This window comes from Branchiostoma floridae, chromosome 17, assembly GCF_000003815.2.
Source record: "Branchiostoma floridae strain S238N-H82 chromosome 17, Bfl_VNyyK, whole genome shotgun sequence".
Taxonomy (NCBI): Eukaryota; Metazoa; Chordata; class Leptocardii; order Amphioxiformes; family Branchiostomatidae; genus Branchiostoma; species Branchiostoma floridae.
This window is the reverse complement of record NC_049995.1, coordinates 14581387-14606633: the sequence shown is the minus strand read 5'-3', so window position 1 is coordinate 14606633 and position 25247 is coordinate 14581387. Positions and strand designations below refer to the sequence as shown.

The 25247-nt window shown below is 41.7% G+C and overlaps 2 protein-coding genes across 9 annotated transcripts; both read right to left on the bottom strand.

The window, feature by feature from the left end:
• Positions 1–110: 110 nt before the first annotated feature.
• LOC118404342 (CUB and sushi domain-containing protein 3-like) lies at positions 111–8026 on the bottom strand. Its single transcript, XM_035803411.1, has 10 exons — positions 7961–8026; positions 7219–7290; positions 6738–6809; positions 6372–6443; positions 5732–5901; positions 3653–3764; positions 3558–3586; positions 3226–3408; positions 2039–2227; positions 111–121 (listed from the first exon to the last, which is right to left on the bottom strand). Exons 2-10 carry the CDS (start codon positions 7278–7280, stop codon positions 111–113), a joined length of 900 nt encoding a protein of 299 aa, XP_035659304.1. The 5' UTR covers positions 7281–7290; positions 7961–8026.
• Positions 8027–11644: 3618 nt separating this feature from the next.
• LOC118404037 (fibrous sheath CABYR-binding protein-like) lies at positions 11645–25044 on the bottom strand. 8 transcript variants are annotated; one of them, XM_035802975.1, is made up of 11 exons: positions 24849–25044; positions 17644–17707; positions 17109–17220; positions 16651–16719; positions 16011–16071; positions 15040–15227; positions 14451–14663; positions 13779–13856; positions 13305–13475; positions 13020–13262; positions 11645–12655 (listed from the first exon to the last, which is right to left on the bottom strand). In XM_035802975.1, exons 1-11 carry the CDS (start codon positions 24913–24915, stop codon positions 12353–12355), a joined length of 1569 nt encoding a protein of 522 aa, XP_035658868.1. In that variant the 5' UTR covers positions 24916–25044; the 3' UTR covers positions 11645–12352. The 8 variants fall into 8 exon arrangements, with proteins under 8 accessions (XP_035658868.1, XP_035658867.1, XP_035658871.1 ...); XM_035802974.1 differs by having other exon boundaries at positions 13020–13475; positions 14451–14561; positions 14592–14663; XM_035802978.1 differs by having other exon boundaries at positions 13020–13475; positions 14514–14561; positions 14592–14663; positions 24849–25043.
• Positions 25045–25247: the final 203 nt, after the last annotated feature.

Sequence of the window (25247 nt, the reverse complement as noted above, 5' to 3'; positions counted from 1 at the left end):
GGATGGAGTTCGTATTATTTCCATATTGAACGTGTTTGACGTTTGTGTTTTATCTAATCATTAGTAATATCACTATAAAGTGTAAATTCACTGTACTATTAGTTTTACTTCTATTCCAAACCTAAGATAAGGTTCTTGAATTACAAACGGTCTTTCTTCAACTGCTTATTTACTACCCACATGCCTCTGGTGGTCTTTATTACTCTTTGCCGCGTGGTGGCGTTATGAAAAGAATGTGATCTCACACCTGACTGAGTCTGTATACCTCCCGTCGGGTTTATGTTAATGCCAATTGAATGGTCATTAAATTTGAATTTATATCATTGTGTAAACCATTTTTACCAAGCTAAATTCGATTTGCTCTCGGCAATTGAGTATCTGTTATATCTTACGTTAACTTTATTCATAGAATTTGCCTAAGTTTATCCTTGTCTAACCATATGTAGCTTTGTTGTGGATCTGTGATATAAGTAATTGTACTTGAGTGCAGCGCCACTTTGTCTATGACTTTGTCCATTGCATTTACAATAAAAATGGTCATTAACCCTATTCAGACCGGGGGGGGGGGCTTTTGAGGCCCGCGGCAACTTCGATGTCCTATAACGCCAGAACGCCTTACGCTAAAGCCACCAAATTTGGTGAGTTTTCCTAAAATATTGTTGGCAACAATTTTACGAAGTTTTACAAATTTTCCATTTTTTCGTGTTGCCATGGCAACCGTTTGCTGACAGGCAGTTTTGCCAAAAATCACAATTTTTGGTTCTAACAATGTATTTTTCACATTTATTTGCTATATTACTGCTATTTTGTTACATAAATAAAATCTTATATTATTTAGCATATCTTTCATAATTATGTATGCATAAATTATGCTAATTTGATGACGTCATCAGCCCAAAATCCAAGATGGCGGACCGTATGGCCAGATCAAGAATAACAAGCTAATTATCCCTTAAAATTTGTAACTACCTGGTATTTTTGCCTTGCCGCCAGGCAAGGCTTTACGCCAGCTTTCTTCCATGGACGGACGGACGGACCTTTTAACCCAGCCCTTCCAAAGCCCCTTCCAAAGGCCCTTCTTTCCTTGCCGAGTTTTATGGCTTAGTTAGACAATAGTACATTCCAGGCGAGTATTAAAACGCTCTTCTAGACGCATGTTACTGTATGTGGTCCAGCGTAATAAATCTACGCTTTAACTCACCATGTTTATATAAATATATATCACAGATTGCATCAGAAGGAACTTAGTTTGTAATAAAAAATAATGCATATTCATTGTGGGTCAAAACGTTTTACAAAACCTGTTTAATGTGCCAAAAATTCATCTGACATAAATTATGATAATGAGGGGGGGAGGGGGGCGACATGTGGAACTCGGGATTTTTAAGCGTAGAATCTAGTCTATCTTACCAAAATAACATAAAATACGCGGCAAGGCACAGCTTTTTTAAAAAGATTTCTTGTTTCATCAAAAACTATCTAAATGAATGAATTTAGTCTATTTCCATTGCCCTTTGTGATAATTTGTTGCAAAAAAAGAACTTCTAAAAATTCAAGGTAGTGGATATAATATGGCGGAGCCTAACTCGTATCTTAGATGTGCATGACGTCATCTTATGACGTCATTATGACGTAATCGATGTTGCTATTGACAATACAAGTCGTAATAAACATTATTATTCTGTTATCTGCACTTGTTGTTACATTTTTGTAGTATAACTTTAAGTATTCTGAGAATACCCTTTTTTCATGGGTCTGGCCAATATAATCAGATTGATGACGTCATAATTACGTCATTTTACGTCAACATAACGTCAAACGTCAAATACTCGTCAGATATTATGTCGATATCATGTCCTGAAAATTTGGTGGCCCTACGGCACGTCGTTCAAGAGTTAATGGACTTAGAAGTGGAGGGCCTCAAAAGCCCCCCCCCCCCCCCCCCGGTCCAGGGATGACCAAAAAAGCCCGGTCTGAATAGGGTTAAAGAATCTAATTTTCCTACTGATAAACCCATTCACACAATTATTGTACTCACGAAGGCAGATCGGAGGAGATCCCTCCCACTTCAGGTTGCTGTCCAGATCCATGGTACAGCGCCTGCGCAGATCTCCCGCCACCAGGTAGTACCCTTCCCAGCATTCATAGCGCACCTCGGACAGATACGTGTAGCTCTCTCCGTGACGCTCTGCGTAGATTCCCCGGCCGGGGTCCCCGCAGTTCTTAGCTGCAACGGCGTATTTAGGTTTCCAGTTATGTCTGCCATTTATTCCATTGATTAATTTTCAATGGGGTGTCTGTGTGGTGCAACGGCTAGAGCGTTGGAGTCAGAATCAGAAGGTCCTGAGTTCTAAACTCGCCATGCCCCTGCCCCCATGACGGTGGAGTGACGCCCACCGAGCCTCACAGCTAATCTGTCTAAAGGTGCAAAAAAACACCTACGGATTTGGTGTTGCCAGTGTGTCAACATCTGCACATTTGCCACTGAGACCCGCGATTTTTTTTTTTTTAATTTTCAATGAAGTAATATCTATGATACTGCAACCTTTACCAACATTGCCACGAAGAACCCCGAGTTTTAGACGGCTTTATGTGAAACTGTGCCGATATAAATAAGTCAACGCATATCTTTGATGGCATTTTGAATGGCTGTATGAAATATGTAATCCTTCAATGCCAGCCTACAATTGTCTCTTCAGATCTAGGGCCTTCTATAAGTAGGAGCGCAATGCGTTGCCGCTTTACTTTCATATGCATGTCCGCAGAAGTGTAAAGCTTTTGGGGGGTAACATCACAACTCAAGAAGCTGCTTATGCATTGTTATGAAATATGCCATTTGGGTAGGTGCTGACGTAACGTTTAATTAGCGGCTCTCTACCAGTTTTTAGTACTCATCAGTCAGAGCTTAACCCTATCCAGACCGGGCTTTTTGGGGATACCTGGGACCGGGGGGGGGGGGGGAGGGGGGCTCTTTTGATATGAAATTTCCGCTATACTTAAAGGTACTTGAAGGTATTAAAGAAAAAGATGACTATAAAGGTTATCATATTGGTGTCTAAGTCTGCCAAGTCTTTTGTTGACAATGACGACGACACTGACACCAAGTTTCGTAGTCCTAGCACACGTCGTTCGGCAGGTATACGACGTCAAAGTTGGCGCAGGCACTTTTAGCCCCCCACCCCTCAGGTCTGGATAGGGTTAAAGAGATGGATGTGATTCACTCACCGCTACAGACAGGACTCTGCCCGGTCCAGTATGGATTGTTGAAGTCACAGCTCCGCTCTAGATCTCCAGACAGTAGTTCATATCCCTGCACACACCTGTAGTACACGGTTACAATGTCCCGGTAGTGCACATGGCGAAGCTTCTCTGCACCAACCGAGGAGCTGAGGTGTCCGCATACTCGTTCTAGTAGTTTTAAAAACGAAATTAATGAGTAAAAAAAGGAATAAATAAGAGTAAAGGACTCCAGACAGTAGCGCATATCCCTGCACACACCTGTAGTACACGGTTACAATGTCCCGGTAGTGCACATGGCGAAGCTTCTCTGCACCAACCGAGGAGCTGAGGTGTCCGCATACTCGTTCTAGTAGTTTTAAAAACGAAATTAATGAGTAAAAAAAGGAATAAATAAGAGTAAAGGACTCCAGACAGTAGCGCATATCCCTGCACACACCGGTAGTACACGGTGACAATGTCGCGGTAGTGCACATGGCGAAGCTTCTCTGCACCAACCGAGGAGCTGAGGTGTCCGCATACTCGTTCTAGTAGTTATAAAAACGAAATCAGTTATATCATTTGGTAGAAATGAAGTACCCAACAGTAGCTGAATATAGCGACATTAAATGGTGATAATGCTTTCCTTTGATGCATGTTTATACGATGTAATAAAGCTTTATTAGTTCTAATATAACCACAGCATAAGCCACCAAGTGAGCGAAGCGTCACAACGAACAGGTACTGTGCACGTGCTAGAGCTTCTCTGCTCCAACCAATGGACCGAGATGTCCATATACTCGCTCTTAAAAAGTATTGGAGCGTCATACTTTTTCATCCTGGCAGTGCGGCCATGTTCTTTCGATTTACAAAAGCCTCCCCATGTTTTTTGCCGGTGCGTAGCACCAGCTATGAGACGGGAGAAGCGGTTGTATGGATGCATGGATGGATGGATGGATGCATGGATCGGTCACTTTAAGCAAATAGCCCTTCTATACGTGCTGTTGCGTAATCGAGCCAGCGTGGCCGAGCGGTCTACAGCACGGTACCTATCTTCCGTAGATCGTAGGTTCGAACCCCACTTGCTAATTTTTTTTTTCTTTGTTAGACAAATCTCACGTAGTGTTTTTTTAATAGAAGAAAGACCAATTCAGTAATTCGATGTTTAAAAACTCTTATTTCGTGTGATTTTTTTTAACATCCAGGCTTTTTCCAAAATACGCACCGGCCAGCTTTTTTCAGAAGCTTTCTTGTTTTACTATCTTTATTAAATCTTCCTGTAGACACTAGTACTTTTTATACGCAGTTTTGCATTAGACTCGGATCATGTGGCAGTGTCAAGATTTGCTTCCAGATGTTGAACCGTAGTTCCTCCGGATATGACGTAGGCAGACTTGTGAAAAGAAAGGTGTGCCTTCGTATGTAAATATTGATTTTGCTTTCATTTTCGGAATGAGTAACCATTGAAACAATAAAGGTTTGGTAGTAAGCGCATACAGCCGGCCTCTGTTTTTCAACATATCATCTTTGTTTTAAGTCTCATCGCATAATGACGTTGAATAACGGCAACAGCTTGTAAAATAACACAAGATCTGAGCGGATTTTTTTCAAGTCGTTTATTGTCTGGGCTGCAGGCCCGGTGGATTAACCCCAATGTTGATATCAGCTGTTACGGGTTTAATTGTATCAAAGCCGGGCTGTCGGTTGAGAAGGAAGCGGCTTTTTTGGTCTTATCTCTGTGTGATTGATTCGCTCTTTATCGAGTTCATACTAGTTATCTAGGACATTAACAGCTGGGATACACGTTGTGATACAAGTTTAGACGGCGCCAATATAATCTACTTTGCGTGTCCTTTTCAAGAGAACATGTTTTGCTATCTTGAAATTAGACGTTTTATTATGTTTTGGCATTCTATGTCCTTTTTCCGCAACCTGGTGTTCTTTATGCTTCATACAAAGACAGAATAGTGTTAATTAGCCTATCCGACTGTTTAGGCTGTGCATTTGTCCTCGCTCTCTCAATCTCTCCCTCTCTCTCTCTGTGTTTGTGTGTGTGTGTGTGTGTGTGTGTGCGTGCGTGCTTGCGTGTGTGTGTGCGTGCGTGTGCGTGTGTGTGTGTGTGTGCGTGCATGCGTGTGTGTGTGTGTGTGCGTGCGTGTTTGTGTGTGTGTATGTGTGTGTGTGTATGTGCGTGCGTGCGTGCGTGCGTGTGTGTGTGCGTGCGTGCGTGCGTGCGTGTGTGTGTGTGTGTGTGTGTGTGTGTGTGTGTGTGTGTGTGTGTGTGTGTGTGTATGGATGTAGATGACTTTCTCTCTATGTCTTTGTCTTTCCGTGTTCTCATTTCATTGTTGTTACATTTGTCTTGAAACCGTGAATATTGCAATAGAACAGGAAAAGTGGCAAAGCACTATCGGTAAGTGATGAAGTCTCAGGTGCTGTCTCTGAGCACCTGATTCGTTTACTATATAATGCAAGTTACCATTAATATCGGCTTGAGAAGTCCAAAGTACCATACCTGGACAGATGAACAGTCGTCCTTCCGTGTCTGAGATGCCTTGTCCCTTGAAGGTCTCGGGCATGCTGCATGTAGCTCCGGTAATCTCTACTGTGTGGCGCTTCCACAACAGCCATTTCCGCAGCCACAGCAGCTCGCAGTCGCAGAAGAAGTGGTTCCCATTCAACACACTGCGAAACAATTGAAATAAATGTATAATTATAGTACAATACTAATCCTTTTTTTCAACACAGAAGTACACACGGATCGAATTTTCAACCACCACTGTCGCCTTCTTCAGGATCAATACTGATGACCGATCACCAATCACTTTAGAATGCAAACTCGCCAGAGTTACAGACAACTGATCTTATTTACACGTGATCTTGCAGATACGTGTCGTCAGCAATTGGTCAAACACTACTAACACAGATGAGCATCCATGATAGAATGTATTAGTACTATTCGAATTAATCACAGCTTCTTGAAAGCAATATTCTTACCAAGAGAGAATTTGGTGAATTGTTACGTACGTACAAAGACAGACTCTAATAGCTTTTAAGAAAGCAACGGTATTCTCAATTCGAAAACGTACGAAGCATTCGTTTAATTCTTACGTCTTTTAAAAAAAGGATGAACACTAGTAAAGTACACCACTTACAGAGTCCTGATCCTGTTTAGATTCCTGAAGGCGTCGTCTTGAATGTTACTGATGATGTTGTGGCTCAGATCCCTGAAAAAAGGACAGATGTATAGATTTTTACACATTTCTACATACACATTTGTTACTTGTGACAACAATGCAGAACCAAAAAATGCCAGCAATAATTTTAAAAACATTTCAAAGCTACTTTATCTGTAGCTCTCATAAGGTTACACCATTGGCTGGAGTGCAGAGCCAGCTCTACTTACACTGAAACAATGAACTTAAGCTACATTTGAATCACAATCCTATATAGCGGTAACATAGAGTTTGGTCAATTTCATACCATAAACATTCAAATATTCAAACGTAGCGGTAACTCACATCCTGACCAATGAAATGAGCGGACGGAAAGTCTTTGCCTTAATGTTCGTCAGCACGTTCGAATGAAGATCCCTGGAGTTTTCATTGAAAAGAAGAAAAAAAAACGCTTGATGAATAAAAACAGTAAGTTGCTAATGCAATAAATATAATCTTACTTTGTGTCTTGCTTTTTATATGCCCAGTGTCTGTGGGCTTACATGTATAAGATAACAACAGAATGTAGGTGTAGAACATGTAAAGCGCTTGGCAGGTTTACAGGGGTGAACATTATCATAACCAATTAGAGATTATAGATATATATATAGCATGTAGATACAATATAATACAATCGTACAAAATGAAGAGCCAGTGAGAAGAGATGTACCACCCTGAACACAAATATACATACGTGTATAATCCATTCTTTTTAAATTCACGTTATGAATATAAGAAATACACGAGGGAAACAAAGGGTTGGCGAATGTTATGCCGTTACACTCACAGTTCCCGCAGATGGGTCAGCCCTGCAAACGCGCCCTCCTCTATATCCGCGATGGTGTTCATCTGGAGATGACTTGGAATATTGAGATGTAAACAAGATTTTTGTTTAGAATCATAGCATCATGAAGCTAGTTTTCACCACTATATGACTAGACACTGTCAGATAAAACGTACAAAAGGGCAATAACTGACATTATCTACAAAGGCAAATAATTACAATAAAAATAGTCTTTCTGTCCCTTTGAAAAAGTTTGGTGTTAGGATATAAACATTTCAAAATGCAAAGGACATCTTGATGGTTGTGCTAAACGCAAATCTTTGCAAAAGACATCAGCAATCAAAGAGTAAAATGTGATAACAAATGTCACCTAAAATTTTTATTATAGCTGGTCAACGACTTGTAACAATTTCTTTACTATAATAGAATATTCAGATCTAACTGTTAGGCCCCCCTTTCCACAAGACGGGGATCGCGCTGCGCTCTCACTGCAACCTAAATAGTATACGTGTAACCTTCGTATTCGCTTCCAGACTCGGTATGTCATACAAAATGTAAAAGTGTGACTGAGAAGACAACACAACACACAAAGTGTAGAAAAATTCGTTTCTTTTCTAGACAATTCGTTAAGCGATCAGTCAAGTTTTAGGTCGCAGAGAGAGCGCGGCGAGAGCGCCGTCCGAGTGGAAAGGGGGTGAGAAGGGAACATGAGTATCGTAAAATAACAGAAATAACTGCGACTCACAGCACGTTGAGAGACTTCAGCCGCTGGAACGCACCAGCTGGGATCTTTACGATGTTGTTCCAGCTTAAACGCCTGGACAAAAGGGAAATCAAGTCGTTAAAATAGAATAAAGGTAAGTGTATCCTCACGTGTATGGTAGAACGTACGGCAGCACGTTCAGAGTTCCTTGTTGTTTCTTTATGTTATGGCAATTTTATTGGATTTCTGGAGTTAAGTGTAGGTAGAGGTGAACAAAATGCAATAAAAGTGACGACCCCAGAGGCCACAGAGGTCACCATGTTAACTCACTAGTCTGGTTGATATTTTGGAATCGAATCTTATACTTTGGATGCATTGATACATGAAGTAGCCATGACAAAGTCTTTTTGAGACAATTTGTGGCAAAAACTGAGCATTTTGGCAACTTATAGAGGATCTTGTTTCCTCCATGGATACCGTAACTTATAATTATTGAACGTTTTACTGCATTGTAACTTCTGCATTGTAGCATGAGCACCATTTTGATAACATCTACTTACTGCACGACACGAAATATTATTATTGTTAGGAAAATTTTCCAACAGACATAACTCATTTTGATACCATCAAAAAACAATATAATTAGACACGAAATATTATTATTGTTAGGAAAATTTTCCAACAAACTTTACAGTTAAACTCAATATGTAGTAACCTGCAGCTTTTTAGAAATGTGCAATTTAGATTGAAAGAAATTCGTCCAGAAGTACTCACAAGACCAGCGTCTTCTCCGGGATGTCGTCAGGAATGGAGCTGAGGCCCTTCCCGTGACAGTCCACAAAGTAGTGGTCCTTCAGCGGCTCCGTACAGCGGCACAGCGGCCGGGGGCCCGTGCAGATCCCCGTGTGAGAGAAGTCCTGCGTCACGAACTGAGATCTCGCGAGAGGAGCTCCCACGAGAACGGTCAACATCAAGGTGACCGTGGTCGCCATCTTGGGTCGTTGATGTTCTTTTTTTGTCTCGGCTTTGAAAATATGTTTGTCGACGTCAAATTCAAGGAAAGGACTGACTCTTAGAATGAATGAAGGCGTTGTCGTGACTTTAAAAAGAGTTGCAATCAGATGGTTACCAAGTCCGTTATTTTCTATAAGCGAATCAAACAATGACGTTGAATTTCAAGGCAGTACAACAACAATTAATACCAATTTTTTTATCCTTGAAAAGTGCTCTGCTAATCATGAGAAACACGTTTAGTTAAAACAAGTCCGTTAGGGCAAAGTTCGGCGGCGAATAGTAGACACGTATGATGAATAACCTTGTCGTTGGCTTCAAAGAGGGATTTTTCTGTCCGTTATTGTGTATGAAATGACCTTGGTATTGACAATGAACGCGAACGTTGTGCAACAACAATCGATCTTCTTTTGCTAAAAATGGCACAGAACGTCCTTCTGTTGAATAAGATCTTTCATGTCAGTCTTATGACATCCAAGAAGTGAGTGGCTATCTCGAAATATCTTCAGTTCACTGTTCTCCGTTCGATGTACTCACCTGGGTAATTGAAATGTTAAAGTTGTTATGGACCAGTTCGTGTTAAGGTGCAAACCTTCTAACCACAATGGACCCCGCTTTTAAATGGACGCTGTGCTATCTAGAAGACGACTTGACAATCACACTTACGTCGCTGATATCCTTGCCCGTCGTTCTGTAGTCCTCTTTGTCGGCGATGCTTTTCTTAACCGCTTCCAATTCTCATGGTTAGTTTTGCTTGTCTTACCACGTCCCTTGAACTGCGTCTGAATCTGTCAGTTTGACAAATGGCTGTATTAAATGATTTTTACGTTTACTTGATAGATTATCCTGGACAGGTCCACTTCTGACGGGGGAGCGAAGGTCGAGGAATAGCTCATTTCACATTGTATTCCATTGGCTAAAAATATTGTCAAACGGTTTTGATTTCCAACAAAAATAGGGCAACTACCAGAAAATTCAGAGCGGTGAATGTAGCATTTGTTTTACGTTTTGCAAAGCCACTATCTCTTTTGTACGGTTAAAAGTGGTTGCGCCTAGAATAGTTGAAATCTTTTGTTATTCACTCTTGTACAAGTGTATTGAGTAAGCGCGCCAGCTGTTACCAGTTCTATTGTTGAAGGCTTTCTGAGAAACATTAAGGGAAATCTTTTCGTATCGGATCTCCGTATACAAAGCTTATTGATTCAAAAGCACATGTTGGTGATACTAGTGTTTAAATGCAGCGAGCTAGAATTAATTCCACACAAGTGTTCGTGGTTTGGGCTACGTAGTGATAAGAGCGTATTCTTGAAATAAAACTAATCTTGAAGCAGATGTCGGCTAGAGATAGAAACGTGTTCTGTATACCTAGATTCTCTAACGGAAAAGAAATCCCCACATCTTTTGACGCTAGACACAGGGGTGCAATTTGGGTAGAATTGTATCGTTGGTCTTAAATCTAAGCAGAGAGGGGGGGGGGATATGGAAAGGTTTTGTGAAGCTTAGTCAGAAACCGACCAAATTTGCCCCAAGTGATAAACAAGTGGTGATTGGATATTCCCCCTTTTATAAGTGACAGGAAAAGGGTTTTCCCGACCGTCAAGTCACCGAAATATATTTGGTGCTGTTTGTCTATCTAAGAATCGGCAAGCAGAAAACATTAACAAATCCACGCTAACTTTTACCGTTATTGAGCACAAATCTCCTCACTTTTTGTCTCTAATCGGATATGTTTGACTTTTTTTATGTTCATCTAGTGCAAAACAACATATGCGAGTAACAGTCTATTAAACACGAGTTATTACACAAACTAGTTCCCTCTTGCGCAACCAGTTTTATCTGCGAAGAAGATAGAACTATTCAATGCTTCAGGTACTAGTATTATTTTCGTCGTATTACTAAACAAATAGATTCTAATTCAATGTATTGCAATTCAGTAATTTTTCCTTCCGGAAAGAAAATATCCTAATGATGATAAAAACTCATTAACCAATGAGTCATTACTTCCAAATAGAGTACGGTTAATACTGCAGCAAAAGAGAGGGTTGTTTTTCTCAACCAATCAGATAACGGAAAGCTGTATTTACCGGTTACTTTATTTGGCACAGCTCTCGGTTTAAGTGGTTTGGTTTTGGAAATTTGCTAAAAATGATCCTTTGAGGCGACGGAAGCGGGCACATCGTTAAATCTATTTGATGTTATGTCGTGTTACGGTTTTGACTTATTTCTATCCACTAAAATATTGCAGATCTCCTTGTTTCTCCATACAGTCATAAGACACCACCGTATGGCTAAATATGGTTAGCAACATACAATTGACCATCTATAAGCCGAAACTCTGAGCATAAAGGATAGGAAAAATCATCCATGGGGCAAATCGGCAAATATTCACATGTCGATGCCGAATGACCTTGTCCTTGGTATGGGTGAGCGACCTAAAGGTCGACCAATTTGCAACAGAAAAAAACGCTGCCATGGCTAGATTTTGTTTGTCCAAACGGAGTCTTAATGTGTCAGTATGACAGCAGCTGTATCAAATGATTCAACCTACAAGCTAACTTTAGACAACTTAACATTAAAAACTTACTTTTTTTCAATATGGAAGTCAGGCAAAAGGCATTTAGACTCTTTAGAGACTTAAGAGATGCTTAGACTCTTTGAGTAAGTGAAATTAGCAAGGAGTCGTATAGGTTTTGCGAAGTCAGACAGAAACGAATATGACAATCACTCTAAATATTTTCTTTATTCTTAAAAAGACATCTGTTTCACTAACAGTAGTTCAAATGAATAAAATTTCCATTTTCAAGTGTGCACTTTTTTCCTCCATAATTGACGTAATCAAGCGGCATGGAACCCTAGAACTGCCCTCCCCCTTTTCCCATCCAAAAACCCTTTTAGAAACCCGTGCGTGTAGTGTTCCAAACATAACTGATCAAATGGTACAGTTTGATCAAACTATCCTTCTGTTTTTTGTTTTTTTCTTCTGTTTTCTTAAACAGTCTTCCTCTTGGCATATCCACACATAAATGGGCAAGCCCTCTTATTCTTCCCCTTTTATCGAGACACCTTTATCGATTGTTCATTACTAATTGTTAAGTTTTCTTGGTGTACATCTCAGAAAAATATAAAGAAATACAAGGAATCAGTAAAACCTACTGATCGAGTGTAGTACATATAGCTGAAGATATTTGATATGCAAAAAATCGTACAAGCAAAGAAATTCTAACAGAAATATCCTGTCAACTTTCCTTTATATTACTCGTGAATCACTGCTCCCAGAAATGGATGGAAAAAAATACTTTAGAAAACAAACTGACTCCCAGCGGATTGCATAGCTTATCTACATGTTAAATGTGTGCTTTAACAATCGCACGAGAATGAATTACAACATTTTTCTATCTACATGACATGATGTGATGTAGCAACTCATGAGGCGGCGGCGCCCTCTGTCGCCTTTGACGGTACTGCATCCGCTAGGGCGGACTTTTTGTCGGTGAGGATTTCGGCAGGTGGCGCTTCTTCGGAAACACCGTTTTCAGCGGGAACTTCGACGACTGGGACTTCTGCAGGTGATTCTGGTGCTGCAGCAGCGGGCTCTTCTGCAGCGACGGCCGCAGGTGCCTCCTCGACCGCCGCAGGTGCCTCCTCGACCGCCGCCGGTGCCTCGTCAGCAACCACTGTCGGCTCGGGTTCGGGTTCAGCTACAACTGCTTGCTCAGCCGGCGCGGCCTATTGATAAAAAAACACAACACATAGTCAAAAATCATTGCAAAACATTGTCAAGCTTTTACACCTCTGGTCCTCCCTCTACTATCTCATGAGTTACTACACAGTTGACAATGATGGTCACATCGAATGGTAAGAAATCCGAGGCGTTTGTATAATGTTGATTAAAAATTCGATTGAATAGAGACACGGGCAATGTCTCAAATGCTGCAAGTATTTTCAATACTTTAGCTATCGTAAACTCGTGACTTTAAATGCATGTAAAGATGGTATTGTTTTTTCGTTGTTTTTTTTTTTAAACTTCTCATCCCCATGAAATAAGGACAATTGTATATGACATTCTGCCATTTAAGAAACCCAAACACACCTCTTCGGCTTCCGCAACGACAGTAGGTGCTTCAGCTGCCGGGGCTTCTTCCACCACTGGTTCCACCACGGCTTCTTCTTTGACTTCCGGAACTACTTTCGCAACTTCCTCTTTGGCCTCTGGAACTTCCTGTACTATAGCAGCAACTTCTTCCTTAACCTCTGGAACTGCTTCCGGGGCAGCAGCCACTTCTTCCTTAACCTCTGGAACTGCTTCCGGTGCAGCAGCCACTTCCTCCACGACCTCCGCAACTGCTTCCGGAGAAGGAACCACCTCCTCCACGACCTCTACAACTGCTTCCGGAGCAGGTGCCACCTCTTCCACGACCTCTACAACTGCTTCCGGAGCAGGTGCAAGCTCTTCTTTGACCTCTGCGACTACTTCCGGAGCAGTCGCCACCTCTGGAGCTGCCGCGGCAACCTCTTCAACAACCGCCGATACTTCTTCCACGACAACCTGTATGGAAAGTCAGAAACAGCAAAGACGTTATCAAGAGAACATCGTAATACTAAGTAACGTTAGAATACATGTTAGGTCAATGGAGACTGGGATTCTTTCCACACATCCGAAATTTTCTTATCAATGAGCTAGTAAAGTAGCCTGAGTATCATCCTCCGTAGTGACTGCTGGCTCACGACTTTCGCTCGCTAAACTCTGTGGTTAGCAAGCGAAAGTCGTGAGCCCGCTACGGAGGATGATACTCAGGCTACTAATAAAGGAGTATAACTAACTAAAAAAGAGGTTTCTTTTGAGCCATACCTCTGCAACTGGTGCGGAAGTTTCCACCGCTGGGGCTTCCTGTGCAACTTCCGGTACCGCCTCCACCACTTCCGCTACCTACAGAAACGAATGATGCATCAGCACCGACAACCTGATACTTAAAACTCTATCTCTAACAAAGACAAACTGACTAGGGCTATATGCAACCGACCAGTAACAAGCATTTTAGTTTCTTAAATGTTCAACTGTCTGTACCCTGTATAAATCGTGCCTCTAAAAGCCACTGAGTCTAACCAGTGACAAGTGTCTTAAATGATATTAGAAGAATTTAGGCTTATTCTAGACGCAGCTATGAGGAAAGAGCAACTAATGGCTAGGATGCATTGTGTGACACGGAGAGGGAAGACCCGGGGTGTTAAATTTATAAAATAAAAGAAGTCGATTTTTTTGCATAGGTGGTAGAGATGGCATTTGAAAGAGCACACAATCGTGTAAGGTTGTCATCCTCTTGAATTTCGGACAATGTCACAATTTTGAAACACATTGTGCCAATCAGTTTGCCACATATCATTGCAATTTCAGTGTTAGATTTTCGGTGCTAATAGCTCTTTCTTTTTGGTCATCATATGACACTAAAACGTCAACAAAGAAGGATAGCTAGGACTAAATGAAGGACACCAGTGGGGTTGGGTTGTCTTCTTAATGACTAACCCTATCATCTTTCCTTAGCATCCGTGCTACCGAATCCTCGGCGGGGCGAACCAACCAACCAACCTCAGCGGTCACCTCCTCCTTCACTGGCACTGCGACCTCGGCCACGACCTCTGAAACTGCTTCTGGTGCAGCAACGACCTCTGGAACTACTTCCGGGGCAGCGGCGGAAACGTCCGCAGCAACTGCAGCAACTTCCTCTACAACGAGGGCCTGAGGGACCAAACATGACGGTAAAGGTGGTATAAGGTGGTTTATTCTAAAGCTTATCCTCTGTAGAACCCCGAATGGAACCCCGGGTTTTAAAGAAAATCATTTCAAAAAGGTTTATTACAACATTCTAAAATATTTTTTTATTGTTTACAAACGGCCTTTATCTGGACGAAATTCTGCCACTATTTTGCCGAATTAAGGGCGTTGGAATGCGTTCTACTTACTCAAGAAAAAACACCATTAAAACTGTCGCTTTTAAGTATTGTTACCTCCTATGGTACCCAGGGAGAAAAAAATTAATCAGTTCTAAGGAGCATCACAGATGTTTAGACTAAACAAAATTAAGGTTTTGAAGTTGTCTTCATAGCCTCCTGACCTCAGCCACTACCACAGCTTCCGGAGCCTCTACCGGCTTCGCGATCTCCACGACAGCTTCCGCCACAACCTGCTGAACAGCTGGTTTCTCCACGACAGCTTCCGCGACTGGTTCCGGGACTGGTTCAGCTACTGGTTCCGGGACTGGCTCGGCTGGCTTAGCCGCCTCAACTGGTGGTGCCGCGGGCTCTGTATTAATGGGCAGAAGAAAACGATTTTCAGTATTTCCTTCCTTCCACGTATTGGTTTCATGATCACCATTCATCTATTATCTCTTTCTTTTACCAGGGTAGATACAAACTCAAGAAACATGGCCAAAACAGATTTGTAACTCAATTATCAAAATCGTCATTCATAATCATAATCATTATCCATGCCAGGTCATGAACTCCGGAATCATAAACAGTAGATAACACTTTCAGCACCAAGGAGAGGTATGTTTTCGACCTACGCAGGGGTCTAAACACACACTAGCTCTTCGGTCAGGACACATGCACCCGGCCTATAAAAGCAAGGACATGCTGTACTATGCTCATTCGAGCCCGTAACACCGAGGAAGCCACACGGTAAAACATGCTTATTGTGTGTCGGATTGAAGTTCCTAAACGGGGAACATGCGGCTCCAGCGTTTTTTTTTTCTGAAGATGTGGCGTAAGTGTGAACAGTTGGTTTGAGGTTGTCCTTCTCTACATACTCTACACACTAGCTCTTTGGGTTTCCTCGAGTTTTTGGTAAGATTCTTTGCGGCCATGTTGATCCCGGACCTGAAGAGCTGGCCAGTGTAGGCCTTGGCAAAACCCAAAGCAGGAATGCACCTACTAGTCATTCAAATGGAAGAGTCGTTTGATATCTGTGATTGGAAGAATGCGACATTTCCCCCCGAAAAGACTGTATCTGTCCTTGGTGCTAACGGTGTTATCTACTGTTTAGTTTAATTTTTTGTTATTTAAGGAAAAACAGAAGCTTCTTTACCGGATTTTCCATTCTTTCTTGACGAAGCGTTGATCCCTCCGATCATGTTGTCTTTGAAGATCTGGAATGGAATAAAGATTTCATACTTGAGAAATTCTTCATACCAAGAACGTCATTGTAAAAGGCGAGGAGAAACTACCAGATGAGCATTGGTGAAGACGGCGTGTTTCAGAGCGGTTTGCAAGACAGTGGGTTTTTTTTTAATATCGAAACCAAATGGTTTATGGGGACAAGGTTATGTGTTCCTTAAAAAGATAGATACTTGCATAGCACACCTAGACCATTGAAAGATGGTATGGGTAATGAAATTTCTAAAAGTCGCACGGTAAATAGAAAATAGCAATATTCGTCATTTCGTTTCTGACAATGTCAAGGGATGTTTTAGATAATCGTAGTTTATGAGGGTAGATTTCGGGGAGTGTTAAATACTTCAGAGTGCTCTTCAAGTAGCACTGCGGTCAAGTGAGTGTAGACCAAGTGATGCCCAAATAGACTTGGATTTGAATAATGAAAGGGAAAAGGAAAATAAGACGGGGGGGGGGGGGGGTCGGTGGTAAAAGAAAGTGGGATTATTATGAAATGTTTTAGTCTTGCAAACCCGCACCCATGGCAACACGGTGACAGTCCGACCAATGCTCACCTTGATCCAACTCCAGCTGAAGAGACCTCTAGTGGACGTAGCCAGCATTGCAGCCCTGGCCCCAGAGCGCTGCAATGCGAAAGCTTTGTGATATTTGGATGGCCCATTCTAACCAAGGATAGCGCCCTTGTTCTAACACATGCTAAAACAATCTATGTGCTTGGGGAGGGGGAAGAGATTGTATGCCCTGCAACGTAAATGTGTAAGGTTATCTGATGACGCCATATTGGAAAAGAACGGATCCAAGATGGCGGCCGCTTCGAACTTGACCTTTAAGTTTAACCCACCAAAATGGCGGATTCCAAATTACGTATACGCCATACTCACCTAACAGCAAAGCCGATGTCTTTGCAACAAATAAAACATAAGGTATACTAGATAAACATGGGTCTTATAAAGAAGAGGAATACATTATGGTGTACAACATTGCACTTCATTGCCATTGCCAGATGACTTACATATAGAAGCCCCGCTCCCGCCACTGCAAACGACGCGGCGTAGATAGCTCGGCTCTGATTGGCTCCCATGTCTGGGACCGGTTTTCTGCCGATCGGGGTCGAATTAGCTGATCTGTAAAATATCAACGTCAAAATATAACAGTTAGACATAGACGCTACTATTTGTTATCATCTAATAACTATTATGTGATTTTGATGGTAAATGTTATTTGGTGCCGTTACTGACTTAAGGTGGTATCTCACTGCACTCTGGTCACCGGTGCGGCACTACAGGGTTCGTTCACTGTGGCACTGTTGTGTTATTTTCTCCATCTTTTCATAAATCAGATACATGTATATAGCGTAATACGTTGAAGTATGACTTAGAAGGCAACAAAATACACAAAACGTAAGACAATTCATTCTTTGAAATCTCTGAGTATCTTTGAGTCCCCGCAGTGCCCCCAAGCTCATTGAGATACCACCGTTACCCACCTAATGTGAGAATCCTTAAATTAAAGTATGCAAAGAAAAAAAATTATTGTTTCGTACTTACGTAGTTTTTAATGCTCTCGTCTGTGGTTTCTGGAGAGTCGTGAGCTTGTAGATGGTAGAAAACACTGTTAGAAACAGAAACAAAAGCAACAAATTAAAAACAAAAATCAGATTCGGCAGACTACAAATAAAAACAGACTTTCTTGTGGCACAACAATAAGCTATATAGCCATTGGACGTTGAAACTGGCCATTGAAAGTGCCCTCTCGTAGAAATAAAGAAACTAATGAAAATTGCAGACATACAATGAAACGCATTTATTCAGACAAAATAACCAACCCCTTCCCCTAGGCCCTTTTGGTGCAATAAGGGAATGCGCAGTTTAGCGCTGAGTCGCTAGGAGGCGCTGTTGCTCCTTTCAATTGTATTTGCCTACAGCAGCAGCTGTCCAAATACGGGGCACCAATGTTAATTACTGGTTACGTAGGTCACAGACTCTCCTTTTGACCTTGGCATTGAATAAGGTTCTTTTGATTTTCAGTATACATAAAAGGGGGAGGGGGGCAATATGTAAATCAACCTTTACATCATCGCGTTTGACACGTTCCGAATACGATTATATGGCCAAAAAATCCAGGGCATCTAAATTGACTGCATTATTGAGAACATGATCTAAAACTAGGCTAAATAAACATCAGTAACAGCTGCTATTTTGATTTGCGAGAATTTTACAAACCCGAGGTTAAATGCGCACTTTACATATAGTACAATGTATATTGATCTAGATGGATCTTAGTAACAACACTATGCCTATGGTCGAAAATTAAACAACTGTCGCGTACACAGACTTCCCTCTAACCATATAACGTCACTAAGCAGTGGATAAGTACCAGCGTTAGCGCAATCTTATCACTAAACAAATAATCCGCTATTTGTCCGTGTCTAGCTAGTATTGGGCAGTTGTTTGTGTCAGCGCAGACGATAAATACGATGATTAGCAAACTGACCTATTTCCCGCCTTTATTGCGTCTCTGCTTCAGCTTTCATTACTGCGAACGAGAATGACCCTTTGGAAGAAACCACTTTAAGTTCCCTCAGAAAAAGGGATGACTTGATTTTTTTATTAACCTTTTGAACCTAATATCGACTGTTCTATAATGCCGTTAACTATGAATTGAATATAATTGTACATTACTTTTACAACTGTTGTATAATTTGACTCAAGCATATTTGTGGCCCTCATATAACATGTCTTTTTATGCCCATACACCCCTGATTTTCCCAATGGTTGCTGCCGAATGTTTGAAATGGTTGTGCAGTTGCCAGCCTCTTGGGTTCCAAAGGTCGCTGTGTAACGTTAGAGGGGAAAATGGCTCGCCAAACCAACATGGTGACGTAGTTAGAATTTCGACTGGGGGAGGGTTGGAGGCAGCTGTTTTGAACGGTATACCGTAGACCTTTAGAAGCAAATAACGTAAAAAGTAACACGTTTTTATAACATTTCATAAATTTATCGTTTTACGTCTTGAACTTAGATATTTCGGCATCGCTCCTATTTCATAATATCCTATATTACCCACGAATCTTTGAAAAGGAAAGCCTTGCGTGCGCACTCAACTAAGTCGTTTGATACTGACGTCATTGGTAGCAAATACTCGAGCAAGTACTCGAGTCATATTGGTCTTAGTCATTGTTTTAAAAAGTGCAAACATCTCTTTTGTAGCATGAGTATGTGATGTTTGTAGTTCAAAATGTTTATATGTAGCAGATACCCTGTCCCTAGATTAACCCTTAAGAAAAGTAACGCTAGTTCACCTTTATCTGCTGGGTAACCTGTATACGTTATTTTTGTAAAATAGGGCATTTAAGGATATTAAGTCGACTGGCGATACTTGTGGTTTAAAACTTCAAATTTCAATGTTTTGAAAATATAGCAATCAGTGAAGTTCCGTTTGTCGACTTGATATCCCGAAATTCCCTATTTTTAACAACAACGGATATAGGTTACCCCACAGACAAAGGTGAACATATGGGTTACACGCTCAGACACACACAGACAGACGTTACGTAAGTACCAATGCCACGTATACGTCATAAAGAGCAAGAGGAGTTTATATCTGTCTTCACCCCAACCTATAAGGCAACGGATAAATGTTACCCCACGGATAAAGGCGAACATATGCGTTACACGCTCAGACACACGCAGACAGACGTCACGTAAGTACCAATGCCACGTGTACGTCACAGTAGGCTAAGTTTATATCTGTCTTCACCCCAACCCATAAGACAACGGATATAGGTTACCCCACGGATAAAGGCGAACATATGCGTTACGCGCTCAGACACACGCAGACAGACGTTACGTAAGTACGAATGCTGCATATACTCATATACGTCACATGAGCAAGAGGAGCTCGAGTTTATATCTGTTTTCACCCCAACCTATAAGACAACAGATATAGGTTACCCCACAGATAAAGGTGAACATATGAGCTACACGCTCAGGCGCACGCAGACAGACGTTACGTAAGTACCAATGCCACATGTACGTCACAGTAGGCGAGAGGGTTTAAATATCTGTCTTCATCCCAACCTATAAGACAACGGATATAGGTCACCCCACGGATAAAGGCGAACATATGCGTTACACGCTCAAACACACGCAGACAGACGTTACGTAAGTACCAATGCCACGTGTACGTCATAAATAGCAAGAGGAGTTTATATCTGTCTTCACCCCGACCTATAACTCACAACACCATGTATGTAGATATCCTAATACGTCAATGCGTCACGTGGAGATGTCTCATCGCCAGTAGCTATTTCGCTGTTGCTAGGGAAAGTCTAACTGTCTGAGGCTAACGTCACGTTTTCACAAAATGGGCCCGGCCGTGCAGCTATCAGGAAGGAAACGAATAATATTAAAGACACAAAATACACAAAATGTAAACATAAGATTCATGGGCATAATTTGTGTATATTTCTAGTTGTACATTATAATTTTTCGCTTCTTAAAATATCCCGGCCGGTCCCGGTTTGGCAATATGACATAAGCCTGCCTGGGGCTTACGTAACATTTCCACAAACGAGCCCGGCCGGGAAGTTTCCGGGAACGAAAAGTACGATATAAAAGACAACAAGAACATGAAACGGACCCAGCATGCCTTTTGCATATCTATTGGCATAAGCTTTAATGTTTCGTTTCACCAAACAGCCCGGCAGGACCCCGGGTAGGACATGTGACGTAAGCCTTAAGAGCGTATTTCACTGGACTGCGGCACGTTGGCGGCGTCGCTGCGTCGTAAATAAGATTTGTGACACCTTTAACTCAATAAGAAGAATATTATAACGTATAAGTATGACTAAAAACACAGAAAACACACAACGTGTAAAAAGATAATTTTTTTTATTGATGAAAATAGTTGAGCGCTCTGTCAAATTACACGGCCACAGCGACGCCATCAACGTACCACATGTACAGCGCGACGTGAGGTCCCAAAAGCGATGGGTACTTTCACGGGCACCCATTGGTATTACAACGAAATAGCCCTAATAGCTTGTAACGTCATAGACCGGATCAATCAAAGTGAATTCAATTTACAACAGAAATCGCTCGCTTTCCGGGCCGCGCTGATTGCAAAATGGAAATAAGTGATTCTTCTGTGATAAATTGTAGACATACAATCTATAAAGACCAGTACGTTTGTTGGCAGATTGGGATATATTCATCCCGTGTGTTTCTGTGTCTACAACATTAATATTGTTGTATTTAGTAGTTAAGATGTAAAATATCAGCATCCAAATATGGAAATGAAATTCAAAACGTTCGATCTTTTAGCCAATGCAAGTTCAATAAATTCAAATTGATCCCTTGTGCATATATGTCACACTCAATGGCCATGTGTATTGTGGTTCTTTATTGATTCGACCCAGTTTGGTTGGCGATAAACGTCCGTTTCAAGCACATAACCGGACTGCGCATTTGTCGGGGTCGTTCCGAGACACAAAATCCTGTAGAAGTGACAATCCGAATACTAGTAGGGAAGCGGTTCTGTGATTCGCATAGAACAGAAAGACAATTATTTATAAGACATGAATGTCGCCTTTTACATTTTAGAATTTAGTTACTCCCTACTGTCTCTAGAAGTGGAACAGTCCAAGTCTGTCTAGCATTTGACTGAAACCTCACGTCTGGTGACCTATTTCCGTGATATTTTGGGATTTGGACCCCCGGGCTAGTTTTGGCTGAAGAACGATCATTAGTAAAGACCTGTCAGCCCAAGGTGACACAAGGATGGACTGACCGAAGCATACCCTGGGAGCCAGACAAGACCGGGTAGCTAGGTGGACCTCATCGGGCTTAAACTCCCCGGGCGCTAATAGGAGATCGGCGGGCCTGACTGTCTTGGGCCACCGAATAAACTGTCTTAGCTGCCCGATCCCGGCTGGCTCTCAGGGTAACCGAAGCACGGCGAGTGAATGAAGTCAGAATACCGATTTAGTTTTATCAAGTCCTTATCTAAACGGCTGAACGCAAGCGGCGTTGGCTGGTTCTATCGTATTGATCTGCTACATGGCACCTAGATATCCGTGTTGTTGTCAGTGTTGTTCAGCTAGTGAGTTGGCAAGATTCCTTGCTGTTTGATCAGTAGCAGGGTACCGTATTTTATTGGGAGGGTTTGCTTGCCTTTTCTCTGAAACGTGTTTTGGACACACCAAATGACACGTTCCTTTCGAAAGACGGTGACAGTCTCAACTGAGATCGCCACACCCAAAGTTGAGCCAAAAGAACATCCCAAAACATTCGGCAATACAGTTAGTTCTGCAGTTAAATACCATGCATCAAATAAAGCCTTCAACTCCTTAAATCCCTTATTGCTTTCTTGGCAACCAGTTGGTGCAGATTACATGTTTTCGGTATTGCCCCACTTGTGATTCAGTAAACCAACGTGAAGCATTAGATTCCAGGACGCGGGTGTGCCAACACGTGCGTACCACGCCGTCCTGGTTTAGAGTACACAGGGTGTCAGACACGGATGTCTGGGTATTTGTTTTCTAGTTAGGCCACACTGCCTTAATTTCATGGGTGACATCGTCTCTAGAGTTCTGCGCAAGGGAGAAAGAAAAGAAAAATCCGGCAAAAAGAATACTGCTAATCCACAGGACTAAACATTCAGCTCGTTCTTTGCCAGGCTTGACTTAATAGTAACTTGATAGTAAGACTAACAGTAAGAGACAATCATCGCCATTTCAACTATATAATATATACATTATCATGTTTTCTTGTTTAAAAAGGGGAACAAAGGCACTGTGCCCCTATACCCTGAACATATTTCCCATGTCATGGTAGGAGATGGAATCAACAATCAATTTCATCAAGACTTAAATCGTTTGATGAAAGTTGGTTTTCAAAATGAAAGCGGTGCTCAAAAACATCTTACGAACACTGCCGCACTTGTGAAATGTAATCGTCCTCAAGAATTTGTAATAGCGAGCATGTATGACCGCGAGTAACCCCGTCTGAGCACAAACTTTCATAAATGATCTTCTATTCTTGGTAGTCCTTCAGAGAGGCCGTCAAGGGGACTGGTCGCTCGTGTTTGGTACAATATATTTGTTTCTTGACAGTTCAGATCGCCATGTTATTGTTCACTTTTTTAACTTAATTTTTTTTGTTCAGAAATTGGCCGTATGGCTTCAGTATTTGGTTGTTTATTGTCGTTGTAGCGATTTAACAGAAGCCGATGAACGTTACCTATAAAACCCGTAATCTACTAAAGTAAAAACTTATTCGTTACGCCACCGATGTTATCTTGCGGTTGAAAATATAGGTCGTTTTATTGTGTCCGTACGGTAACTGACACCTGATCCGAGTGTTACCTGCGTGCATTGACCCACTCCCGTCAGTCCGTCAGACAATGGTGACCTGTTCATGTTTACTTCACATGTCCGGCTTGTACTAGACTGACTTCGAACTTTGCTCAAAAATGGCAGGGCTTGTCCTAACGGCAGAAATGATATAGAAATCTACTGGAATTTAACTCCGATATCCGTCTCCATTGTTGCAAATTATTCTCTCAGTTTTCTAAATAATTCGACCTACAAGGACTGTTTCATACTAATCCAGAAGACCAATATTGGGCCGTTAAACATTTGCATGGTTGTTGTTGTTGCATGGCGCGAACCAGCTTATGTAATGTCGATAAATGTGATTTAAAGAACTGCACCGCAGTTCTCTTTGATTAAATCATAATCAGAAGCACTACGACGGCTAAATAGACTCTTTATTATTATAGAATGAGCACAATGAGTCGATTGTTTTCGACTTGACAGTGCAAAATAAAACCGCCTAGAGACTGTTGGCCTACTTTTGTCCCAGACAAAATAAACAACCTACTTTTTCTTGTCCAAACATTAACGAATATCCATTGTAAAAACTTCCTTGATGAAACAATATTCTAGCGTTCTGATAGCGCCAGATTGAGTACAACACATGTGTATTGTTCTTAATTTTCCACGTTATGCATTCCGGGCATTCATGTAAGTCGATTAACCATGGACTTTGTTTTAACCATCTGTTTATGCCAGAGCTCTAGCCAGCTCGAAATTTTTTTTGTCCGTCAGCCAATTACAATCGTCGCGAAAACCGCGAAAATTAATTAGCAGAACTGAGACCTGAAAAACGGGTTTTAATGAGATTATCGTATGCGAAAGGGCGCCGACACACATTGTCAACAATCATAACAATAGCAAAACAAACAGTGTGTGGCTTTTACGGCCGTGGACGGCGTCCCCAAGCCGCCTATAGCTTCCACCAAGGATTTTTGTCCGTCAAGGTTGACGGATTGCTTTTAAAATTTTTCCGTCAGACGCAGCAAATTTCCGGAAAAACGGACGCTGGCTACTGGTTTATGCAATCAATAGTTTAAGAATAGCCTGATTAAATCTCGCTTATAGCAGCCCGCCAGTTACAGCCCTGGACAGCGGAGTTTGTGTTACACAGACTAGTTTAAGAAAGGGGATAAACAAAAATACATCGATTTCAAAGATTCTTAAAAGTAAAATGTCTTATAATCTCCAGGCAGATTTACTAGTGGTATAAGATAGTATCAAAGCTGGCTGATTATAAATAATGAGTACAGCTGGTCAAAGGGAGTCATCTGCCTCTAGGAGCCAAACACACTCCTAGGCCAACTTCACTCCACTGGCAGCTTTTGATACTATCTTATGCTACCGTATGCTTGAAGATTAATGTTTTATACTTACGTCTGTCGGCACGAGAGAGCCTTTTCCTGACGATATTCCCGGAGAATTTGCCTGCCGCCTGCCACATGGTCCTACTGGGCTGTGTGTGTGGTTCTGTGTCTACTGTGGAACTGGAGCCGTACCTCGCCAACTGGTATTGTCTGGCCCCCCAAACACTGGCACGGGGTTTAAATATGCACGGGAAACTAGGGCATATCGGATCGGTGTCACGTGGGAAGAAACGGGTAAGGAAATATGACACCGTGGGCCGTTGTAAATAGACTCATTGTTCTCATCAACGTTGCTCCATATATGTTAAATTGATCGGTTGATTTAGGTATGTTATAACATATTTATTGCAAATCTATACCCAAGGGCTAAATACAAATATATATATGATACAAAATTGACGATGGCTAA